This window comes from Podarcis pityusensis (assembly GCF_964106645.2).
Source record: "Podarcis pityusensis genome assembly, chromosome: 11".
Lineage (NCBI taxonomy): Eukaryota > Metazoa > Chordata > Lepidosauria > Squamata > Lacertidae > Podarcis > Podarcis pityusensis.
In genome coordinates this window covers 43,531,669-43,556,004 of record NC_138036.1, presented here as the reverse complement: position 1 = coordinate 43,556,004, position 24,336 = coordinate 43,531,669, and the positions used below count along the sequence as shown (strand labels likewise).

At 42.7% G+C, this 24,336-nt stretch overlaps 1 protein-coding gene and 1 long non-coding RNA gene across 3 annotated transcripts in view; both read right to left on the bottom strand.

Annotated features, from left to right (window-relative positions):
• The window catches only part of LOC308458427, a 36,561-nt gene extending 23,754 nt beyond the window's left edge, over positions 1-12,807 (bottom strand). Inside the window, exons 1-2 of the long non-coding RNA XR_013977397.1 lie at positions 10,689-12,807; positions 8,501-9,529 (exon numbers count right to left, since the gene is read on the bottom strand). This is a non-coding gene — a long non-coding RNA (uncharacterized lncRNA). The remainder of the gene's footprint in view (positions 1-8,500; positions 9,530-10,688) is intronic.
• A 4,937-nt stretch (positions 12,808-17,744) lies between these two features.
• Positions 17,745-24,336, bottom strand: part of KCNN2 (potassium calcium-activated channel subfamily N member 2) — an 87,456-nt gene continuing 80,864 nt past the window's right edge. For both annotated transcript variants that reach the window (XM_080972515.1, XM_080972514.1), the window contains 2 exons: positions 19,350-19,419; positions 17,745-18,349 (listed from right to left, as the gene is read on the bottom strand). In XM_080972515.1, the coding sequence (XP_080828641.1) occupies positions 18,062-18,349; positions 19,350-19,419 (358 nt within the window). In that variant the 3' untranslated portion in view covers positions 17,745-18,061. The remainder of the gene's footprint in view (positions 18,350-19,349; positions 19,420-24,336) is intronic.

Below are 24,336 nucleotides of genomic sequence, written 5' to 3'. Positions count from 1 at the left end.
GTCCTGTAAATAAGGAACAAGCCCTATTTCAGTCTTCAACATGATGCCCCAGATGATTCAAACTGCAGATCCCATCATTCCTGTTCATTTGCTGTGCTGGCTGGGACTGATTAGATTTGTGGTTCCAAACAGCTGTAGGGAAACAGGTTGGTAAAAACCGGTCTACTTTCAAGGCTTTTGGAAACTCCTTGCAACTGTCCTTACCATAACACCCTAGAGGCCACGTGATAAATTAAATTAGATGACATCTATTTACTCCAGCTTTATCACTAGTACTAATTTTACTGTAAAATATGCTAAAAATCTGTAGCTGTCACCATCCACTGAGAGAGCAATGATTCTTACTAGCATGAGTGGGTGCACCAGTAAAGAGATCTAGCTAGGGTACCACCAATCTCTAAACACCCAACTCCTTCCAAAAGGTTATCTTATCCCATTTATAGTAATAGCTGATAAAGCAGAGGCATTATTAATGTGTGGGGGAGATAAGCTTAATTGGAATCCCCACCAGCCCACACAGGCTTAATTAGGCAAGAAGTTCGTTTTTTGACGGCACGAAAGGCTGCGTTTAGAAAAATAAAACAGTAAAATTTAGTTTCTAGTTTAAAGCTCTCTCCTCTCCTCTCCTCTTCTCTTCTTCATAGCGTTGGGAGTGGGTGGCACTGTGGTCGAAACCACTGAGTCTCTTGGGCTTGCTGATTGGAAGGTTGGCGGTTTGAATCCCTGCAATGGAGTAAGCTCCTGTTGCTCTGTCCCAGCTCCTGCCAACCTATCAGTTCGAAAGCACGCCAGTGCAAGTAGATAAATAGGTACCGCTGTGGCAGGAAGGTAAATGGCATTTCCATGTGCTCTGGTTTCCATCACGGTGTCCTGTTGCTCCAGAAGCAGTTTTGTTATGCTGGCCACATGACCCAGGAAGCTGTCTGTGGACAAATGCCAGCTTCCTCAGCCTGAAAGCAAGATGAGCACCGCAATCCCATAGTTGCCTTTGACTGGACTTAACCGTTCGGGGGTCCTTTACCTTTTATCTTTACCTATTCATAGCAGGCTAAACTGTAGCATAGACCCAAGCTGGCTACATGAACAAATATTGCAAATCCTAAACAGTGCACCAAGCCAACCAACATTAGGCTTTTGATTTAAACTACTGTATTTTTTGCTCTATAAGACTCACTTTTTCCCTCCTAAAAAGTAAGGGAAAGTGTGTGTGCGTCTTATGGAGCGAATGCAGGCTGCGCAGCTATCCCAGAAGCCAGAACAGCAAGAGGGATCGCAAGAGGGATCGCTGCTTTCACTGCACAGCGATCCCTCTTGCTGTTCTGGCTTCTGAGATTCAGAATATTTTTTTTCTTGTTTTCCTCCTCCAAAAACTAGGTGCGTCTTGTGGTCTGGTGCTTCTTATAGAGCGAAAAATACGGTATTTTATTAATAAGCCGCTAGATAATAATTAGGAAAAATGGCAGGTAGCAAAAAAAACAAAAGCCTTAAACAGGTTTCTGTTTAGTAAGATTTAGTAACTTACAAGTAGAATATGATGTGACATCAGCCTGGGACCTGGTTCAAAGGGGAGTGGCAGAGAACCCCCAGGTGAATGAAGGCAAAGACCAAAACATGTTCAAAACTAGCAACTGTGAAGTGGGGTACGACTGGCATAGGGGAAAGTCAACACCCAATCAAATAGATGTCTGCCTTTTTCACATTCAGCACATACAGAGGAATGGCATTACATGGCTGACTCCACAGAAGAAAAATTATATATATATATATATATATATATATATATATATATCTTCTAGAAATGCCTTCCATCCTCCTTGCTGGACAGGAGGTAAAAACAAAGCTTTGTTCAGTTAGGCAAAGAACACCTCAGTGCTGTGGGGATCATGGATAAGAAGAGTATGTGGGAAGAAACAGGAATTCTTTTTATCTCATCATGTATCATTTCCCAAAATACCCTTGCTTCCTAGCAAATCCACCACACATGTGGTGGAAGTTCAACTATTCTTTAGTGGAAATGTCCAAAAAGCATTCCTCAATGGGGTTTAACTCCAAGCTGCCTAAGACCTTCTCCCTTCTCCTAAAAGTGACGGAGCCCTCTTTCAATAGTGTTCACGCTGAATATCATTCACTGGAAACAACTGCAGAGAAAAATGTTGTTTTCAATAATTTTTAAAACTAGCTCACTACCTGAACACTCAGCGATGATCACTGCTTTGTGTTTTGAGATTAGGTGCTTGAGAAGCACATCACAACATGTACTTGGTTGCTGCATTATTCTATTCCACCTTTCTCGCAAACATAGCATACTTCATTCAGCCAAGTCTTTTCTTTAATTTCATTACTGCAAAGAGAGGGGAAACAACATTTCCCTGCAATTTAGCAATAATACATTGGGAAGGGTTGTCGGCAGTAAATAGACAGGATGCTGTGTTTCTTTACAAGTTGACGTAATCTTGCCTGAAATTGTGTTGACATGTCTTTTTTTTTTTAATGTCTGCCATTGAGAAAGCTTTCCTGCAAGTGGCAAAAGCAAACAAACAAACACACTGTCCAACAATCATTTTTCTGAATTAACTGTTCCTTTTACACCCCACCAGGTAGCCAAAACATTTCCCAACATTTTAATTGTTTCCCCACCAGGGCATGGCTGCTAATTGGCAATCGTCGTGTTTTTCAGTCCTTGCTGTTATTGCTAAAGTGCCTTTTGTCTTGGAATCTTAATTGAGAGCTCTGCTGGTTTCTCTGCGTGCAAAATGGTACCAACAATGCAAGGCTCTAAAGGGTTTGTGTGTTTCCAAGCAGAAGTTTTAAAGGCAAAGCCAGGTCTGGTAAGAGTTCACAAGCGAGACTGAAAAGAAAAATCAAGTACAAGTGTGTAGAGGGCAAGTGAACATTGGAAGTTGCTTCAGAAAATGAATAGAGAAAACAGCAGGTAGCAGAAAACAAACAAACCAAAAAGCCATAAACAAAAGTTTTTGTCTGACGTTGGACCAGGATACTCTTTGGAGAAAATTTAGTAACTTACAAGCAGAATATGATGTGCCATCAGCATGGTACCTGGTTCAAAGGGGAGTAAGGTAGAAGGTGAAGGACCTCTGGATGGTTAAGTCCAGTCAAAGGCAACTATGGGGTTGTGATGCTCATCTTGCTTTCAGGCTGAGGGAGCCCGCGTTTGTCCACAGACAGTTTTCCGGGTCATGTGGCCAGCATGACTAAACCACTTCTGGCACAACGGAACACCGTGACAGAAACCAGAGCGCACAAAAACACTGTTTACCTTCCCACCACAGCGGTACCTATTTATCTACTGGCACCAGTGTGCTTTCGAACTGCTAGGTTGGCAAGAGCTGGGACAGAGCAACGGGAGCTCACTCTGTCGCGGGGATTCGAACCGCTGACCTTCTGATCGGCAACCCCAAGAGGCTCAATGGTTTAGACCACAGCGCCACCTGCGTCCCTAAAGGGGAGTAGCAGAGAACCCCAGGTGAATGAAGGCAAAGACCAAATCATGTTAAAAAACTAGCCATTGTTATGTTCTGTCCCAACCTCACCAACCCACAAGAAGATTTCATTGCATTCCTAACTGCGGAGATTACTCCTGGATCTGCACAGCTGTCATGTCCAAGACCACCCTGATTTCTGATAATAAATGTGGTGTCTGAACTACAGAATTTTAAGAGTGCAACAGTCTGAACATTTCATACCTTCTCTCCCTATCCTGAATGTTTCTCTTCCACCATGCTGTACTTAGGCAGCTCAACTCTTACACATGCCTAATCAGGCTATGGAAGATAAGTGCCTTGTTAGGGAATAAAGGAAGGACACACACACATAGACATAGAGGTCTGTCACATGACAGAGTGTAGGTGATTAGCAAGTACTGAAGAATCTCAAGGACAGACGCTCACAATAGTTCTGTACAAATGCACGGTGCAGCCACTGACATCTGAAGCCAAATGAGTCATGCTGTTCAGAGCCCTGCTGGGAGATGCTAGAGCTGATGCAGCCCACCTGTGTAGAAAACAAGATATGGTGTGGGATCCGTAGCAGGGCTGAGGAGGAGAAAGCTAGGATGAGAGAAGGGGGATCTAGTCTACCTTTCCATAAAGGTGCAGTAGACATGCTGTTGCTTAGAGCATGGAAAGGCATTGGCTAATGGCCGAAAGCAGGTGATTCAATGCATCTGTTCAGATCCGATGCTGATGGTTTGGGTTCTGCTCAAGGGTAGAAAAGTCACTGAATGAGACAGAAGAACCTCCACTGCAATGTGTCCGGAACTGCAACGCTACTATTAAAGATGGTGCAATAAGGGGCAAGTCATGCAGCAACAGAGTTTTTAATTAAAATAATGTTTCTGGATGATGTTAAGAAATGGAAAGAACATTTCAATGAGAAAATGTCAGTCTGGTTTTCGTAAAAACAAAACAAAACAAATTCTCTGTGCCTATGATTTAATTTTATTACATTATTATCTTAACCCTCACACTGGTGTACATGGTCCCCACTTTTTATCCTCAAAACAATCCTAGGATGCAAATTAGGTGGAAAGAGAGTGACCTACATTGGTTCCCAGTACGTTTCTGAGCACAATTCAAAGTGTTGGTGCTGACCTTTAAAGCCCTAAAAGGCCTTGGTCCTGTATACCTGAAGGAGCGTCTCCACCTGCATCATTCAGCCCAGACACTGAGGTCCAGCGCTGAGGGCCTTCTGGCGGTTCCCTCGCTGCGACAAGCGAGGTTACAGGGAACCTTCTCGGTAGTGGCGCCTGCCCTGTGGAACGCCCTCCCATCAGATGTCAAGGAAATAAACAACTATCTGACTTTTAGAAGATATCTGAAAGCAGCCCTGTTTGGGGAAGTTTTTAATGTTTGATGTTTAATCACATTTTTAATATTTTGTTGGGAACCACCCAGAGTGTCTGGGGAAACCCAGCCAGATGGGCAGGGTATGTATGTATATATGTATGTATAAATAAATATTATTCCTGGCTCAAGGTCATCTAATAAGCTTCAAACCTTGGTCTGTCAGGTTTTGTCTGGATTTTAGCCATGCCATCTGTTGCCCATGTGGACTATTAACTGCCCCATATTCATACTTTTAAAAATAAAATAAAAGTCTTGAGCCCCTAGAGAACAAGAGACAGAATGCAAAATATATTTGGGAAACAGTGATAGTCAAAAGAGGCAAAACACAGCTAGAATGACATACCCATTGTCTAAAGAAAATCTTTCCTGGTTCATTTTGAAACTACATTTGGGAGTCTTCCCAGATGATAGGTGCTTATAAAAATAATAGAGAGAGCCAATATTTTAGTGTAGATTCCCTCATAGTTCCAATCCAGTGCCTGACTGCATACAGAAGCCTGAACTTCCATTCACAGGTGCAGATGTTTTAGAACTCAGCAATTATATTTTTGTTCTCAAAAATCAGAGTAAGATTTGAATTAGCAAACCATTTGCATAATATATAAATTAGGCTACCTTGATTTGAGCAACTGAAATTTGACATGCTTAACTAAATCTGCCACTCTAACCACCACACTGCATTGGCTATAGCTAATGAGATTCTCAGAATTCATTAGTTCCTTTGTTTCAGAGAAAGAACATTGCTCTTAGGCTTCAAGGCTTGAATATAAAAATAATTTCAAAGGATAAACATTAGCAAAATTGAAGCCCCTAGGATTGTTCCTAGCAGGAGAAAATGAAGTGCAGAACTTGTTGTTGGTTGTCTGTGAAAAGATGATGTACATAACTCAGGCGACATATATGAGAAAGAGGGAGCACTAATTTAACTGTCATGAGTCCTGGGATGTCTTAAAGATAAAATAATTATCATGGCATCAATCTTTGCGGACTAGGACTAGGACTAAAATGAAGTCACCTTGTGAAAAAGTGCTGTTCCACACAAATCAAAAGATACTGACAGTGCCATCCTTTACCATACCTAACTACTAAATTCAATAGGCTTACTTCCAGGTAAATCAGCAGTGGGGAGCCTACAGCTCTTCATGTGTTGTTGGATTCCAACCAGTTCTATTTTTCTAGAAAGGGAGATGCCAGAACGCACCATGAACACCACCCTCATTCTCTTAGAATGATAATGGCGCCCACCTGAGAGGTGCCGGAACTGAGTTCCAGCGAGTTCCGGCTGAAAAAAGGCCCTGATTCCAACGCCCATCAGTCTCAGTCAGCAGGAGTCATTGGTGATGGGAGTTCAAGCATCTGGAGGGCCATAGTTTCCCAACCCTCGTGGTAGTTAGCTGGAGTCTGAGCCTGTTTCTAGAAATAAAGGGTTCAGTTCTGTGCATGCTTACCTGGAAGTAAGTCCTACTGAGCTTCTGAGTGAAAGTCACCATTGCTTCTTTCCCGCTGATTGCTGCTGCTTTTGACTTTCTCCCTGGTGTTTCCCTGGTATCAAAGTGCAAATACTGTGCAAATTATGCAGCTGCGTTTAATTCTCCATAGCAGTGTGCATGGAGGAGATTGGGAAAGCCCAGAGATCTTCTCCTCCACATGGACTTCACGAACATCTCTCCCAGGCCACGAAATAACTTAAGCACCATGCAAATCAGCTCTTATTCTGAAGCCGCTGGTAACTTTAATGGGATTGCATCAGTGTGACTTGGGGATTAAGGCCTTTGAGCCTTAAGGCTGGGTTTGCAACCAATGGCTATGTTCATGCTGTCATGGTATGATTTGTTCCACAACAGAATAGAACTGTCTCAAAGCTTAGTCACTGCTCTTAATGCTGAACCAACCCCACAACTGTTCCGGTAATTGTAGTTGTTTGCAATATGTGCATAAAAAGGAATATACAGTGGTACCTCGGGTTAAGAACTTAATTCATTCTGGAGGTCCGTTCTTAACCTGAAACTGTTCTTAACCTGAGGTACCACTTTTTAGCTAATGGGGCCTCCTGCTGCCGCTGCGCTGTCGCCACGTGATTTCTGTTCTCATCCTGAAGCAAAGTTCTTAACCTGAGGTACTATTTCTGAGTGAGCTGAGTCTGTAACCTGAAGTGTCTGTAACCTGAAGCATCTGTAACCCGAGGTACCACTGTATTACTGAAAATAACATACCAAATGTGCTTTATATTGGGGTAAATTGCATGCAAAAAGGGAGTACCAGGATGAAGTCACACCAAAATGCTGATGAATTTTCATCAGGATATAAAAATTAAAAAATGCTGCAGGTACTGTATGTGGAGAGCTGAATTTAAGATAGGAAAAATGAGAAACTGAGAACCAAACCTGACTGATCCTTCTTCCCCTATCACCCAGCAATCACCCAAACTTAGCAGCAAAGCTCCAACATTAGCCATGGGAGGAACCAAACAACGCAGCAATGGAAAGAATGCAGTGGCAATGTAACAGAGTTGACCCCACACCTTCTCTTGCATACAAAGCACAAACATACTGCCATGACGAGCTGACAACATGCAGAACCTAGAAACAAGCTCCCCAGGAGAAGGGTTGAGTCCCATTGCGGTACCAGTGTGTTCCCACAGGCAATGCTTGTAACACAACATGTTTATACTGTTGTCTATGTAAGCAGAACAAGCAAAAGCAGGGGAGCCATATGGACAACAGCAAGGTCACAGGAGAGACCGATATTAGGTGTTCATTTGGAAAGAGCAATGTAACGGGAAACTGGAGCGGTAGGCTTGTTTCCTGTCTCTGGAAGATGTTGATATGGCCTCTGATCAAATGGAAAAGGACGACGCAGTGGGATTAGACTTCAGGTCTCCTGCTTCAGCAACCAACAACAAAGCTACAGATTCCCAGAAGAGACACACACAACCGGGCCTTCATAGTCTCCCAAGGGGTCTGACTGATAAATGATTCATTGCTTCCAAATCCCCATGAATAAGAAATGGGAATCTCAGCAGCGTAAGGGTCCTTCTTGGAATCGTGAGCTCAGTGGGAGGGCATGAGCTTAGCATGGAAGGCTCAACCACTGACTACTGGATCCCAGGAAAAGGGCTGAGACAATACACACACATGACCTGAAAAAGTGCAGCGCAGTAGTCAATCAAGTGTCCTGCTGAGGTCATGGTCTAATCTTTTTTTTTAATATATTTTTTTATTAGTTTTTTTAACATATCATTTTCAACAGTAATTAAACATACCTTTACATCTTATTCAAATTTTTGACTTCCATCAATCCTGTCTGAAAATTTTCCAGTCTAATCTCTCAGTATGCATTTCTTATCTTCCCTATTACATTTCAAACTCATAACCAATATCTCTATCTTTTTCTACTTTGTAACACTTCATATATTTCTCCTTACAAAACTTCTTGTAGTCCTACTAGCGTAATTTGTTGATTACAGTTGCTCTTCCAATAATTCATATACTTCTTCCAATCTTCTGTAACTCTCTGGTCCCGCAGGTTTCAAATCCTTCCTGTCATTTTGTCCAATTCTGCATATTACATTAATTTCGTCTGCATTCTTCTTTCGTCGGAATCTCTTGTTGTTTCCATTTCTGGGCTAACAATACTCTTGGCCAGAGGTCATGGTCTAATCTAATCTAATCCAGGATTCCCCAACCTGCTGTCTTACAGTTGGACTTTGATTCCCATCACCCCAGAACATTGGCCATGCTGGAGGACATCAAGTTGGGAATGGCTTGTTTAACCCCATCGCAGTACCCCAGGATACCTTTGATATTGACCAACCTCCTTCACCCCTCCAAATTATGCTCCCCACATTTTCATCAGGTTGATTTCCTGGGCCTGCTAGTTACTCAACAGACCTTGTTATTTACTGCTCCCCACCCTGCACACTTCATGCAGATTTCGGCTTTATCACTAGCAGTATGGGGGCATTCAGGAGAATATTGGTGCTCCACAGATGCACTCCCTCAGACCTTGTATGGTGTGACAATGAAGAACCTCCTCATCCATGCAACGCTGCCACTGTGAGTCCTCTCAGATGAGCAGTCAGGGGGAAGGATTTCAATCTGCTAACCACTAGAATAAGAGACACAGCTGAAACACGGGGGTTGTTTTTTATTATTATTGAATGATCAGTTATGGAGCGAGTCCTGGATGTCAATCTTTTTTCTTCTTGCAGAGTTACTGTGCCTTTTGAAGCTGTGTAACAGGATAGGAGGGTGCCATCTTTCCCTGTGATGTGCATGAATGTAACTGTTTGCCATGCATTTCTTGAAGGGCACATGATCCCTGGGAAGAAAACAGCAGCAGCCCCACATCGGAACATCTGACTTCTTGCCAACCACCACTTCCGCTGCATCACTTGTGGTCTTCCTGGCACTGGTGAGGGAACATCATTTCCTGTGGAGAGATGAGAAAGGCCTGGTAAGTTTAGATATAATGGGGTAGGAGCTGAAACCAGGGGTTTGTTGAAAATGCATAACTGAGAAAGGATGTCCTCACACAGGTGCTTTTCTATTGCCTCAGTCAAACTCACTACTCTTCCATTGGCCGTGCACTCACCTAGTTGTAGGAATAGCTGGAGTACAGCATTTTGTGTTCAGAAGAAGAAGAATCTTTATTTGCATCAGCCACTAGCCATAGAAATAAAATGAAATAAAATGTACGGAAGAAAGAGGTAAAAACTTAACTATGCAAAATACATTTTGGAGGTTTACATCAGTAATCAAACAACAGATCTTATTCTAATTGCCCCGCTAAATTTTTTGCAGAAGAATCTTTATTTGCACCAGCCACCAGCCATAGCAATAAAATAAAATAAATGTACTGAAGGTAGAGGTAAAAACTTAACCAGAGAAAATACATTTTGGGGCTTTACATCAATAAACAAATAATAGATCTTATTCTAATTGCCCCCGCTAAAAACCTTGCAGTTTTTGCTGTCACCTGATCATCTTGATCTGCTAAAAGAAAGGGCACAGTAGCAATGGTTGAGCGACCCGACATGGACAATAATAGAGGGGTAATAACTTCACTCCTCAAATCTTCATAAAGAGTGCAAGCCAGAAGCACATGAGCTACTGACTATATACTGCCATCTCCACAGGGACATAACTATTTTCCCCAGTGGAATTTTTAGCATTTTGTGTTCATTCACAGGGGTGCTTCTCGCTGCCTTTCCCATTCCATGGCAGAAGCTCACGGAGTTGTGGTGGCAGCCCCTTTTTCAGGAAGCACTGCTGCTGATTGTTGCGTAAGGGAGAGTTGTTTAGTCCGTATAATTTCAACACATTTAAGTGGAAGGAGAAACACTCTAGGGCAGGCATAGGCAAACTCGGCCCTCCAGGTGTTTCGGGACTACAACTCCCATCATCCTTAGCTAACAGGACCAGTGGTCAGGGATGATGGGAGTTGTAGTCCCAAAACATCTGGGGGGGGCCGAGTTTGCTTGTGCTTGCTCTAGGGCAGTTTCAGCCAACATGGCGGGGCAGGGTTGCAGAGCTGCCTTCCTGGCACTGGTGTCATGGCAGATCACCTGGATGGGCTAGAGTGGGTAAGGGCAGCTGCGAGATTGTGTGGGGTTGTGTGGGTGCACAGGTGGAGCCAATCTGATGCTCATGCTGGTGTGCCTACACAACCCAAACCTCACTGCCACTGTGCATGCTGCCCCAGCCATAGCCAGGTAAGCTGCATCGGTGCTGGTGTTGGCCAGCACTGTATCCCTTGTTTGGGGGAAGAAGAGGGGATGCTTAGAAGTCATGCTTGGAAGCATGATGAGCCCTTCTTGCTTACCTGTATGGCTATGTTGTTCTTGCAGCTCCTTTGGGGAGCTGATGTTCCAAGGGGATGTTTAATCACGGATTTCTGAGGAAGAGTTCTCAAAAGGAAGTCTTTGGGTTAGGTCAGGTATCGGCAGTGTCTCCTTCCTCTCTGACCTTTCCCACTGTGGATCATCTTGTTTATTTCCACATGTTGGGGGGTGTTCTACTTTCTCTGACTGCAGGCCAAGACTCCTATGCAGGACCCCTGTGTGAGGCAAGTGTAACAGAGTCAGAAATGAGAAAACTCTGCCCATACCAACTGGCTACTTCCCCAGCCATTCCTTACCTTTGAAGGTCCAGATCTAATGTTACTCTGGACAGCGATACACAACTTTGATTCTCATACTTTCAGGATTCTGTGCAGCTTGTCAATTCATAACGGGTGATCTTTGCCTATAAACCTGTGCCTTTTCATTTACTTAAGACATCAAGGATCAAAGGAGAAAAGGGCAGTAAAACATTGTTTTTCCACCAATCTGCTTGTCATTTAGATATAGCTTATTGTACAAATGTCATGGAAACAAGCTGTTCCCTGCTTTTTTTTAAAAAAAGGAAACTTGCTTTGCAGTTTTCTTCCTCTTGATAAAAGGCTAAACAAAGCAAATGTGTTTACCAGGTAAAAGCTCTTTGCGATTCTCTCTCTCCCCCACCACTCAGTGAGTATGCATGATTCATTTCCACAACAGGATCCTTGAGCCTCCCAAATTAAATATTAGCATAGATTAAGGGCCAATATAGATGTGGCATTAAACATGCCCTTGCATTTAATGTGCTCATTTCAAAAAATGCAAATAGCAGTCACTGGATTTGATAATTATTAGGAACGCAGCAGGTGGAGAGGGAGAGTTTAATTCTTCCTTCTTCTTTTTCTGCGCTGCAAATGAAAATTGCTCCTCCGAAGCTAATAGCCATTGACAAGACACATGCCCCTTCCAGGAATTTGTATAACACCCCCTTAAAATTGTCTAATCCAGAGGCCATCTGTATGACATCTTGTGGCAGCTGTAGAAATGAGCACTTTAATGCAGGACAGGTATCTGAAGTGCAGAAACATCTGAGATTACTGATGCCAGAAGAGCATCAGAGATCACAGGAAAGTGATGCTACCAGTGAGGGAGTGACTGCCAGTGCCCACTAGCAATGCAAATAGCAGCTTCACAGGTTTTCAGGACGTGAGAATATACAGGGAGGCTATAGGTTCCTGGACAGATGCTTTGAAGGATGGAAGAGAGGCCACTCACAATGACAGCTACCCACATTAAATGGGGGGCGCCCTCTGCGTGGTCATGCGCAGCCCCCTGGACCCTATGCGGCACCATTAACACAGGCTTGGCTTCGCCTTCCCCAGGTGGGATACCTGGAGGTGTCCGCCTACCTTAGCCAATCGGCCAGTCCCGCCTGGGGAGGTGTTGCCAAGGTGATCAGGCCAGGTAGGGGGAGGGACCACCTTGCCCACACAATAGGGGGAGGATCTTACCTGGGAATCATCAGTTGGCTCCAGAACTTCTCCCACCCTACCCACCCTCAGTTAAGATTTCTTTTGCAGGTTAACCTTTTCTCCACAGGTACACAGGTGCTGCTACGTCAAGATCGCTGTTGAAGGGCCAGAAAGGAATTCTCCTGGAATTCTCTGGAAAGGAATTGGCAGATTTGCCGTTCCCGTAACAAAATGTCACAACTTTGGCGGTATCAGACCTTGGGCTGATACCCAAGTCTATCTTCCCTAAATTGGGGGTGGGCATGTAGCGGTGACTCATGCCCCCCTTCTCTTTGCGGCGGCGATACCAGGGTTCCCTGCTAAAGGGGTTGTTTTGAGGGGAGGCTTTGGACGTACGCCGGGAGGTTGTCATTGCTCTCCCCTGCGATGGTGGCATAATGGGGGTGGGCTCTCTCTGCTTGAACATATGTTCTCCAGAGCCAGCCCACCCACCCCCCCACTCTGGATAACCCTGATGTTCCCCAGATCCCTGGCGGGGGACTGGGAGGGATAAACGCCCAATGCCCAAGCCAAGTTCTACTCACATCTGAAACATAATAAAGTTGTGGCCAATTTTAATCCCATAGTACGTTGTCTTGAGTTATTATTCCACACGGGGGCTGCCCAGGGTTTGGGGGGAACTCTGCCTGTCCACACACAAACCCCTTGCACCCTTGTTAATGATCCTTTAATATATATATATATGTATATGTATATGTATATGTATATGTATATGTATATGTATATGTATATGTATATGTATATATACACACACACACACACACAGAGAGAGAGAGAGAAACAGTGGTAAAAAATAAAGTAGGTACAAAAAAACCCCTGCACTCCACCCCTGAAAATTTCATTAAAATAATTTCTCTCCTTTTATAATTTTAAAGTGCAGTTTGTTTTCTCATTGATTGATGGAGAATGGCAAAAGGTAAAAAACACAGTAGAGAAATTGTCAGCTAGGTGTAGGGAAGACAGGCACAAATGACAGTGGTTAGGAAAATAGTCAAATGAATTTGGGGAGAAAGAGGAAAATGCTACATATGCTGCAGATTGATCTAGCAGAGCATGACATATGGCTCTTTAAATGATTCTTGAATGCTTTATAAAACTCTGTCCTTTAACTGCGCCAATGAAGAATGACTGAAAAGCATGCTGCTGACAGGCCCTTAAATGTTAAGGTGCCAAGAAAACATGGCAGCCCATTCTGGATGTTTCAATATTCCCTGGCTTCACCTTAGACATCCTGTGCAGAAGTACTAAGTGTGGCTATCAGGTGCCGGTCATTCATGAACGCTCGCCATTTCCAGAAGCTCAACCTTAAGCCTAGCTATTCAAAGAGGTTGTTTTAAGTCCAACCAATGCAAATGTGCTGGCATTTAAAATCTGAAAGCTGGGGTGGGGGAGGAATAGTGACAATTCTCCAACACAACAATGGATTCTGTACCACGAAAAGCTGAATTCTGAGACTTTAAGGAATTATGCTAACTAAGCACATTTATTTAATTGTACCTCCTCTGTAGCTTGCAGCATTTCATCAAGCTTTGCCAAGACATTTGAAGCCTATTTGTTTACCATTAAGGGATAGAATTTTGCTTTTTTGGAAATGAGAATTCTGCATTTCTCAGGATACTAATTCTGAGCTAGATAGTAATCCACATGCTTACACAGTGTAATCACAGAATTACAGGGTTTCATAGTGCCTTGATTGCATGCACCTGTCATTCAGAATTAACACGGCATCCACATTTGGTGTCATGAATTCATTTACTTTCATATAGACGGTAGATGGGTTACTTTTTCCACAATGGACAATCATCACTTCCTGTCATGACTACTAGCCATTGGCAGACACACACCCCTTCCAGGAATTTGCAGAACTCCCCTTTAAACCACCCAAGCTAGTGGCCATTACAACATCTTGCAGCACCCACTCAAATTAGCAGCTTAATGCAGGTCAGGTATCTGAAGTGCAGAAACACCTGAGATTTCTGATATCAAAGAAACACCAGCGATCACAGGAAATTGATGCAGCCAAGAGCTTATTTCTGGAGAAAGAGGAAAGTTTTTCAAGTAGTGAGTGGAAAGAGAAAAGTCACCCAATTAATTGTTGGGACAAAAGGTTACCTGTCATCGTCCAGTTTAAGCCATGCTATACAAGCAGAGGAAGTAAAAGTGTAATATACTTACATGTTTCCAGATCCTGTTGGAGTAAAAGGAAGAAAGGTTAGTCCAGAAATCAAGACATGTGCATATTTCCATCAGCAAACATAATTCAGTTTAGGTTCTCATTGCAAAAAAGAGTAAGGACTGACTTTGGGTTTGGCCACATTTCTGCTATTCCTGCCACTTCCCCCTGCTGTTTACCACTGAATCACAACAAATGTCAACTGGTTTTTTGCTGCGGATTGTCGTTTGTTCCAACGCAGTGGTAAACAGCGGGTTTTCCTGGGGAAAGTGGTGGAACAAATGAAAAACCACTCGGACCCATGCTTTCAAGGCACAGGACAAGCAGTATGAGCAAGCCCTTATTACAGCACATTATAAAAATATTAACAGATATCTATTTGGTGCTTTAATTATGGTGGATGATAAAAGGGAAAGATCCAATCTGGAAGCTTTAGGTTAGATAGCCTCACAGTAATTTGGAGCACTGGAACAAATCTAGAATGCACCCTGCAACTAGCTTCTGTTTGAGCACCACCCAACATTTGCATGGAGGTTGTCACCTGGAACCTGTTATGACCCATAGATCTTCAGGAGTAAACATTTGTGTTTAACTCTGGCTGGGCATGCGTTAGTGCGCACTCAGGCCATGGCACTCCTTTCTTACTCACCTGCTGGAGATTCATTTACTGAATCCTGTTTAACAATTGAAAACCTGCCCATCAACTGCTTGGGAAAGGGAGAATCAGGCTGAATCTGGTCATAGAAACATAGAATCATAGAACTGTAGAGTTGGAAGGGATCTCAAGGGTCATCCAATCCAACCCCCTGCAATACAGGATTCTCAGCTAAAGCATCCATGACAGATGACCATTCAACTTCTGCATTAAAAGTGAAGGAGTCCACAACCTTCTGAGGGAGTCTGTTCCACTGTCAAACAGCTCTTACTGTCAGAAAGTTCTTCCTGACGTCTAGTTGGAATCTTCTTTCTTGTAACTTCAATACATTGGTTTGAGTCCTACCCTCCTGTTGCTTCCTCCACCTTTTGTGAAATGAAATTGTCAGCGAGGCAATTGAGGAATCTGTTGGACTTTACATTCTTGGCAGAGTTTGAGTTCCAACAGATATCAGAATAGTTGAAGTCTCCCATGGCTACTACATCTCTCCTTATTGAATGCTTGGTAATCTGCTCTAGGAAATCATCAACCAAGCCTTTAGTTTGGCTTGGAGGTCTATAGCAGGCACTCCCAGTAAGGTTACTGCTGTTTTGCTCTCCTACAATTTTTACCAATGTGCTCTGAATCTACCTTCCATTCTCCAAGTTTTGGATCACTTCACAAGTGTACATATCCTTTACATATGATGCTACTCTTCCTCCCTTACTGTTTGATCTATTTGTTTTGAGCAGGTTGTACCCCTCCATTTCTACGTTCCAATTGAGTCCCATTCCATTGGGTTTCAGCAATGCTCTGATTTGTTTCTGACCCCAAACACACAATGCATGCACATGTAAATGGTAACCCACTAACTGCAGTGAAATAGTGCTAGAAATACTTACTTCACTCATTGATGTAGATTTATACTTCACTTTGTGATCCACTCTGGGCTTACGCGGCATGAACTTACGGATGAAAATGAGACTTGGAATATTTTATCAAGCAGACCTCAAAAGATGATTGCATGATGCTTTGACTAGGGCTGGAGTGAGTGTTCCATGCAGCAGTACCCAGTGACGTTGACTACTTTTGCCCAGGTTAGTTACCAGAATTGATGTGGGCACCGCTCACCTGAAGCATGGCCCTCATTTCAATTCTGTCCACTAATATCCTGCCCACTTCTGCATGCTATCACCTCTCCCTCCTCTAATGTAAATAAGGCCTCACCTTGGGGAAGAGGAAATGGCTAGCATCCTTTACAAGACATGCAGTAAGATAACCTGAGCTTGTTATCTGTGTAGTTTCAAGCAGCAATGAAATTTTTGCCACCTTAACATAGGGTTTCTCTATACAATGAAAAGACCTTAGCTATATAGAAGAGACCTCCAAAAAGAGGTAAAGAAAATTCAGTTTAATAAAATACCCAAAAATGACTGAAAAGGGCATTCAGTTTCTCATCTGGAAATGCATGCACCACAGCCAGAAAGTACTTTTATAAATGATTATTTTTTATTAATTGTGTTTTTCCCCCCTTGCTGCATTTTATGTTCTGCATTTGATAAGCTGTTTGTATGTGTGTGCTTGGCCAAATACTCAGGTGAGGAAAATGGCCAAATGCAATAAATTGTTTTACTGCATTTGGGTCTTTCTAGAGCTGCACAGTTGGACACATGGTAATTTGATCCAGGTCAATCCAGTATTTCATTATTTGCATTCCTTTTTATCAAGAAAAATGTCCTAAGAGAGACATGCTATTGTCTATGCACGTTCAGGTGCATCCATTTTTAGGACTCGCTTGTAATGCTGCAGGCTAGTCCCAAATATGGTCATAACTAGGGCCAGACAAAACTAGAAACACTTGCTTGGGAGGCAGGGATTTGTCTTTCATTACATCATTACATGACTAAAGACAGCAGGCATTTCTAAGAAATAGAGGTGTTCAAATTCATCACCCTGTTTGCCTGAATGGAACACTGTGAACAGATTTGGATAACTTTTGCTAAATGGGAGGATTTACAGAGGATCCCACTGACACACAAGAGACACACAATATTTTGAGATGCCAATACATTTTGGTCAATGGAGACTTTCTCTTACATGAATATATATATATATATATATATATATATATATATATATATGCTAACCCCACCCGCTTTCATTTAAACACATTTGAAGACTTCTTAAATGGTTTGGAGTAGTATATTAACAGCCCTATCCCCAGTTTTTAGTAAACAACTATTTGTCATATAGCATGCAATCCTATGGAATTTGGGAATGGGGTAGGTGGGCATTGGACAGCTGTTCTCACTGACGCGCTTCAAAGCCACTACTTTAACAAGTGACTTGGCCAGTTCTTGAGCTGGCATAATGAAAAATGGACATGCAGATTTGGTATAAGTGTTCTAGGGTGTGTGCAAACAGTCTGGAATCCTGCACCAATCACGGACATGTGACCCTGCTTGGTTAATTAGATTAACCGGCATGTAAACTAGCACAGGATTACAGTCAAGGAAAATTAAACTTCAACACACTCTGTTAAATTAACATGTCATACACTTTCCCCCCTTTTTGCTGCATAGATAGCATATGAAATTAGATCTTATTGGAACGACAATACAAAATGAGCTCAGTTTTCTAACAACTGAAGCATTTTCAGCATTGGGATAAAAAAAGTATTAAGAGTTAGGAATGTTAACATCAAAGTGATCAAGCAACTATGTGCAGAAATTAACCCTTTTATTATATTGTATATTGTAGTAGTAAAGTTTGTTGGAAGTGCATGAATAAAAAGTTAGTGAAATTACAGGAGGAACAATCTATATAGCAATAATAGGTGCATTCACTGTGCATCTGAAAGGAAAAAAGAGAGAGAGAGTTTTCACTCATTTTGGCCTAAAACTTTGTGTTCAGGTTTCCAGAATTCTGACATCAGAACCCAGATAACACTGATTAGAACCATAAGGCTTTACAATAAAAGCTAAAATATTGACCATATGATGGCAAAAAGTCTTTATTTTGTGGTTATATTATTCTCTTCTAGCTACTCTCTGATGAAGTGGGTGGTGCTGTGGAGGACGACCTCCTTCTCCGAGACAAGGACCTCGATCGTTCTGCACTGTAGGTCACATGCTTATCATAGTTTTGTATCTGAGCTTCAAGGAAATCCCTTTGTTGTTGGCTGATTGTTTGGCTAATCAGTCCGGGGAGAGCTTGAATGCTACCAATTAATGTTTCCAATTTTGTTTCCAAAGTAACAATCCTCTTCTCAAAGTCTTCGCTTCTTTCGTTTAAGTCAGAAATCATATCATACATGATGTTTTGAGTCTGAAAGAAAAAGGGAAAGGGAGACGCGTTCGAGCAAGCACGGTTGTTCCGCAGCAATTCAAACACTCATTGCTTAGAAACAGGAAAGCAGCAACACAAACTGTGACTTCATAAACCAGCAGCTTCACAAACAACTAGCACGAACCAGCTTCAGAAAGCGTTTTTATTCCAGGCTTTATTGCACAGGTGCAATTCAGCTGGAGCTTGTGATTCCTTAGTGGCGCACTTTTGAGATTTCACGCAAACAATGAGGTGGGTTGGAAAACCCTTCAGAAATCGGGAGATGCAGAAATGTGACTCAGTTCAACAAATACTCTTTGTAGCAGAAGCTGAAAAGCTTCTCTATCCACAAATGGGTTCTGTTAGACCAGTTATATGCTTTCAATTTCCCTCAACATTTACAGTAAAGAGAGTTTCATCTTTCTAAGGAGCACTGCACACATCATGTAGTGGCAAATGTGCTTCGCGCACTGTGTGTCAATCCAGTGTCGAGCTGAGGCGTATCCCAGGTCCCTGAGATGCTTGAATCAGGAGATATGTGGCTGAAAATGTGCATAGCCTTTCCAGTGCATAGGCCGATCATTTTAGTTGCAAACCATACAACTTCAATGTGTAAAGTGGCCCTGAGACTCCACTTCATTTTGGCAATTTGGATAGGAACAAGGAAGGCAACATTCAAAAGCCACTTATAAAACCTAGTCCCATTTATTTGTACACTCTCTTCTGTTCTTTGTCACCTGCTCAAAGAGCATCTCCTGTCCCAAGGCCGGGTGAGTAGTTTCCCACAGCTAGACTGAGCTTTTGCTTTCCTCAAATAAGCTAAACCATTTGTGAATGTTGACTTGTCTCCTATGATAACAGAAGGAAGTTCACTGGAATAGGCTTATAGAGCTTGAGTTGGCTTTTTACCTTAAACCTTAGCAAAACGATGAATGTCAGTATACAAAAGCAAAATGCCAGTACAGTATACAAAAGCAAAAGCCGGTGTTGTTACACTGACCTTTGCCAAGTCCACCAAAGTGTTTGCCTGATCGTTCAATTTCCTCTGTTCCATTTTAACACTTCTTAATCTAAAAGATTGAAAATCCAAGTCAGATAACAGATTTTTTTGCCAGCTCCTCAAACTTGAATACAGCATGCATCTAAACAGATAACTGCATGGACAATGTCTTGAATACTTTGTGTACAGTCATAACTGGTTATGTGTCTGGTACAATGAAAAAAAGCATGCTTCCTTAACACCGCAAAAAAGAAAGAAGAGAGCAAGAAAATGTGATGTCCCCGAGACTACTAATTGCCATGGTTAACGCTGAATTCAAAGTGGGAGGTAAGGATTTATTCATAGTGTATGAAAGAAAGCCAAAACATTCCTTAAAGCTCCAGTATCCTGGCAAGTAGGCATAGGAAGTAATGAACGACAATTCAATCTCCTTATTATTGCCTGAGCAATCATTCGGCCTCTTCCATATGCCTACATGATTAGATACAGGTATAAGCCCTCTTCAGTCTGAAATGGATTTGGTTAGGAGGTGTTTGAACCTGATGAAAATACAGTGATAAGTGAGTTCCTTGTTAATTTTTAAAACCTTTTATCTGACCAGCAGCTAAATAAAGAGCATCATTGTTAATATATTAGTTTCACAGTCCTCAGTGTCGCTGACCTGGAATACTTTTAATTGTTTTCAATGTGCATAACAGTTTTCCTTGTTAATTTATTACTTTCACAGTCCTCAATGTCTCTGACTTGGAATACTTTTGTTTTTAATGTGCATAGCAATTTACCGAGTAGGTTTGGTTGACCAGTTTATCTGTCCGTGATTAAACCAGAACACTATGAAGTATTGTATCTGTATTAAAGAGCCTCATGGGTATAGTTTCCCCCTTGGTGCCTAAGTAATTCCATTCATGTTAATCAGCTGAGCAGGGTAAGAAAGAGAAAAACAAGATGTATTATTCTGAACTGTAGTATGAAAATGTGTGTTGGTTTAAGGGTATATGGCCAGTGAGTTTGACAAAGACTTTTCCCCCTCTCCAAATATATGAGAACAGAAAAGTTTTAAATGTAGTACTATCCATGTAAAGTCTTGATGCAAATTGTGAATCGGCTATATTGGTGTAAGTGGCTTCCTTCCTCTTCTTTTTTTCTTAAGGGTTATGTGCTTCAAGGAATAAAACAGTCCAATGCAAAATTCTCTATTTATACCAAAGCACACACCCACACCAAGAGCTCATTAATAGCTTTCCCATTCATTTCAAGGGAAGAGGCAGCTCTCCATGCTTTTTCTTTTGTACAGTTAAATCTGTTTTGTTGAACTAAATGGAGAGGCCTTACAGGCTGGGGTTGCTCTCTGTGTATTTTGGACATGGATACTGCCCCCCCCCCCCAGGGATGTAGGCTTGTCTCCTTTATAAAGGCAGTCTATCATCATCAAGTTACAAAGGCAATGAAGGACTTTGTGTGTCTAAGCCAGCAGGATGTTGTGTGGTCAACTAAGTGTGTGAGAACGTTATTCAGTTCACAACACGCCCATGATCTCATTCAAGAAATGAAGCTACCCTGAACTTAGGCATTAATCTCACGTGGTTCCACTTTCCAGGTCACTGTCCTAAACCTCATTAATAATTAGAATCCGTTTATTTATTTAATTTTTTGTCCTGTATCAGCGCCATTGCATTGTCTTATTCGCAACTGATAACTCGTGAATTTATTCTCACAGTTTATTTTAAAAGATAAAATAAACTGTGAGATGCGGGTGGCGCTGTGGGTTAAACCACAGAGCCTAGGACTTGCCAATCAGAAGGTCGGTGGTTCGAATCCCCACGACAGGGTGAGCTCCCGTTGCTCGGTCCCTGCTCCTGCCAACCTAGCAGTTCGAAAGCAGGTCAAAGTGCAAGTAGATGAATAGGTACCGTTCCGGCGGGAAGGTAAACGGCATTTCTGTACTCTGCTCTGGTTCGCCAGAAGCGGCTTAGTCATGCTGGCCACATGACCCAGAAGCTGTACGCCAGCTCCCTCGGCCAATAAAGCGAGATGAGTGCCAGCGGCGTAGCGTGGGTTATCAGCACCCGGGGCAAGGCAAGTAATTTGCGCCCCCTAACCCGGGGCAAGGCAAATAATTTGCGCCCCCTAACCCGGGGCAAGGCAAGTACAGTAATTTACTCTCCCAAGCAGCAGCAGCAGCGAGGCTTCTCTTTCCCCCGCGCTCTCCTGGAGCTGCCTCTTTTCTTTCCTTTTTTCCCTTTCTCCAAGGCTTTTCGCTTTCTCTCCTTAATTGATTCCTCCTCCACACCGCAGCGTTTCCTAGCTGCTTCCCCCCCCTTCCCCTCTCTCTCCTCCTCGCTCTGCTTGCCTTGCCCTGCACCGGCAGCAGCAGGCGCAGCCAGACCCCCGCCAGCCAGCCCGCCCGCCCGCCCGCCCGGCTTCCTCTCCTTTTTTTGCCCGCGGCAGAAGGCTTCGCTCTCCCCCTTCCGCGACCTCCTCGCCAAGCCGAGCGAGCGCGGGCTCCCTAACCCGTGGATTTTAGTAGGGGCAGAGAGCTGCTAGTGCGAGCGCGCCCCCCGCCCATGTTGCGCCCGGTGCGGCCGGCCCCCCTGGCACCCCCCACGCTACGCCACTGATGAGTGCCGCAACCCCACAGTCGGCCATGACTGGACCTAATGGTCCTTTACCTTTACCTTTATTTTAAAAGAAGCTAAAAGTGGTTTCTTCACAATCCCAGAATCCACTTGTTTCAGGATTCCCTCTTAAAGCCCACCCCTTCAGCACTGTGCATTCAATTTGATGGGGTGAATGAGAATGAATGGGCTTACAGCTGCAGTCACACAAGTTCAGCATTGTTGTGGGAGGTATGAGGGGCACTCAAGCTCACATTTTCAAGAGGAGGAATAATGTATGTCCAGAAACACATAAAATTATTAAGTGATACTGTGACCCAGTTCTCTTAGCCAAACCATGGCTAAGTGTAAATGAGCTGTCCTGTTGCTGTTCCACTATCCAGAGCTAAGCCATGGTTTGGCTTAGCATTATGCCTGATTTTGGGCTCATGGTTTTGCTCAATCACACAAACTATGATTTGTAGCCAAGGTTTAGATTTGGCTTATCATTTGTCAGTGTCGGATTTAGGACAGAGTGGGCGGTTCCCCTGCACAAGTCGCCAAGCCATGGGGATTAATAATAATAATAGTAATAATTCCTATATTTATACAGGTACCTATTGAGAAGATTGATTTAAAAAAGGAATTATTGTGAAAATAAGAAATATTTTTTTGGGGGTGCCAAATCTTTTCCTTGCTCAGGGCACCATATTACCAAAGTTTGCCCTTGCATTTCTAGTTTGTCTTGGAAGCAAACCTTGGGCCTAGCTTTAGATGTACTGCTAAGCCAATCAATGGCATAATGTTTGCTAGCATGGCAGCAGCAAGAGTGGGGAGGGGTGAAATGCCAGTGATTTTTCCTCTAAGGACACACATGTTCACTCATTCATGCTTAGCCACGGCTTGGCTTACTGTTATGTGCAAACAGGGTCTATAAGGGACAACGCTGAAAGAAATCAAACAAGAGTGTTGGTCTGTATACATCAGATGTGTAGATTTGTCTGTATAAACTTTTGAAAGTATATTTTAGGTCATCAGTTATCTTTGGAAGAGGGAAAGCCAATTAGCGACATTTTAGGTTGAGCTTTCTATCCTCCTTTCCCTCCCTATATGAACATTTGGAGAAATATGATAAATAAATGGTATAATTTTTATGCTGATTATTTACCTCTCTTGCAAATGTATGTTGATAAAGAGAGATTTGCATCTTCAAGGTGTGTATATCAGCCTTGGTTGTGACTTAGGTGGAGCAAACCTTTTTATAAACTGATCATTTCTTAGCTGCGACAGTCAGATTAAAAATGATACTAGCCAGATCTTTCTCTGAAAATTAAGAAATATTGATACTCTGATTCCTTCCTTCCGAACTTCACTTATCACAGAAGAAATTCATGACTTTGGATTGCAGTTCCACAGTAGCAACCAGACTATTGAAATTCACAAATAAAGTATCCATTTGTTGCATGCAGACAGTGGTAAATTCTGCAAATTTGAAAGGAACAGCTCACACAACTTACTTCCGAGCTCTATTTTCATTGTTGAAATAAAAAGACAAAACAAAAGAAAAGAAACTGTAAAATTGACTAAAACAAATTAACACAAGGGATGGTCTTCATGTGAGCGCAATGTGCTCTGTTATGGAGCTTGTAGTTCATACATTTTCTCCATAGCACTCTCTGGGTCAGCAATTAACAACTCAAATGCAGGACAGCATTATACTCTCAGTTTCTATACCACATTTCACCATGTTCTGAAAGTAAGCAGCGACGTTTCATACGTTGTGGTACAAGCAGACATTAGCTGCGTTCACGCATCACATTAAACCATGCTTAATTTTTAACTATGGCTTAATGCGAACAAGCAACATGCTGGTGGAAGTTCCTGCTTAACTCCTCCCCTGCTCTTGGGTGTGATATATTTGGGGGAATAAAAAAGTCGAGTCTTGGCTAGTCATATTATCCAAACCTAGGCTCGTGGTTTGTTTCTCCCAAACAAACCATGAGCAGTAAGCCAATAACAAACTTTGGCTACCACTTGTGGTTTGTTTAGAGCCACAAATCTTGACTCGACACATGTTCTGAATTCAGACACGTGTGTTGAGCCCAGGTTTGTGGCTTGTTTCTCCTGGCAGAGCGTGGCCAAGAGTAGAGGAGAAATGACAGATGGACCTTTGAGCACTGTGCACTAGAATGCTGCTTGTTTAAGTTAAACATTTAACGTCACATGTTATTCTGGCCGGAGGGATATCAGTGGCACCTAAATACCTCAGCCCCCTTCCCACATGCCATCCATACATGGGAAGAATTGATAGCTGAAATATTACCAGGATTCTCAAAAGTTAAGAGACTTAGTATTGGTACATTTTATTTCCATCTTCCCTCCCAACATCAAGT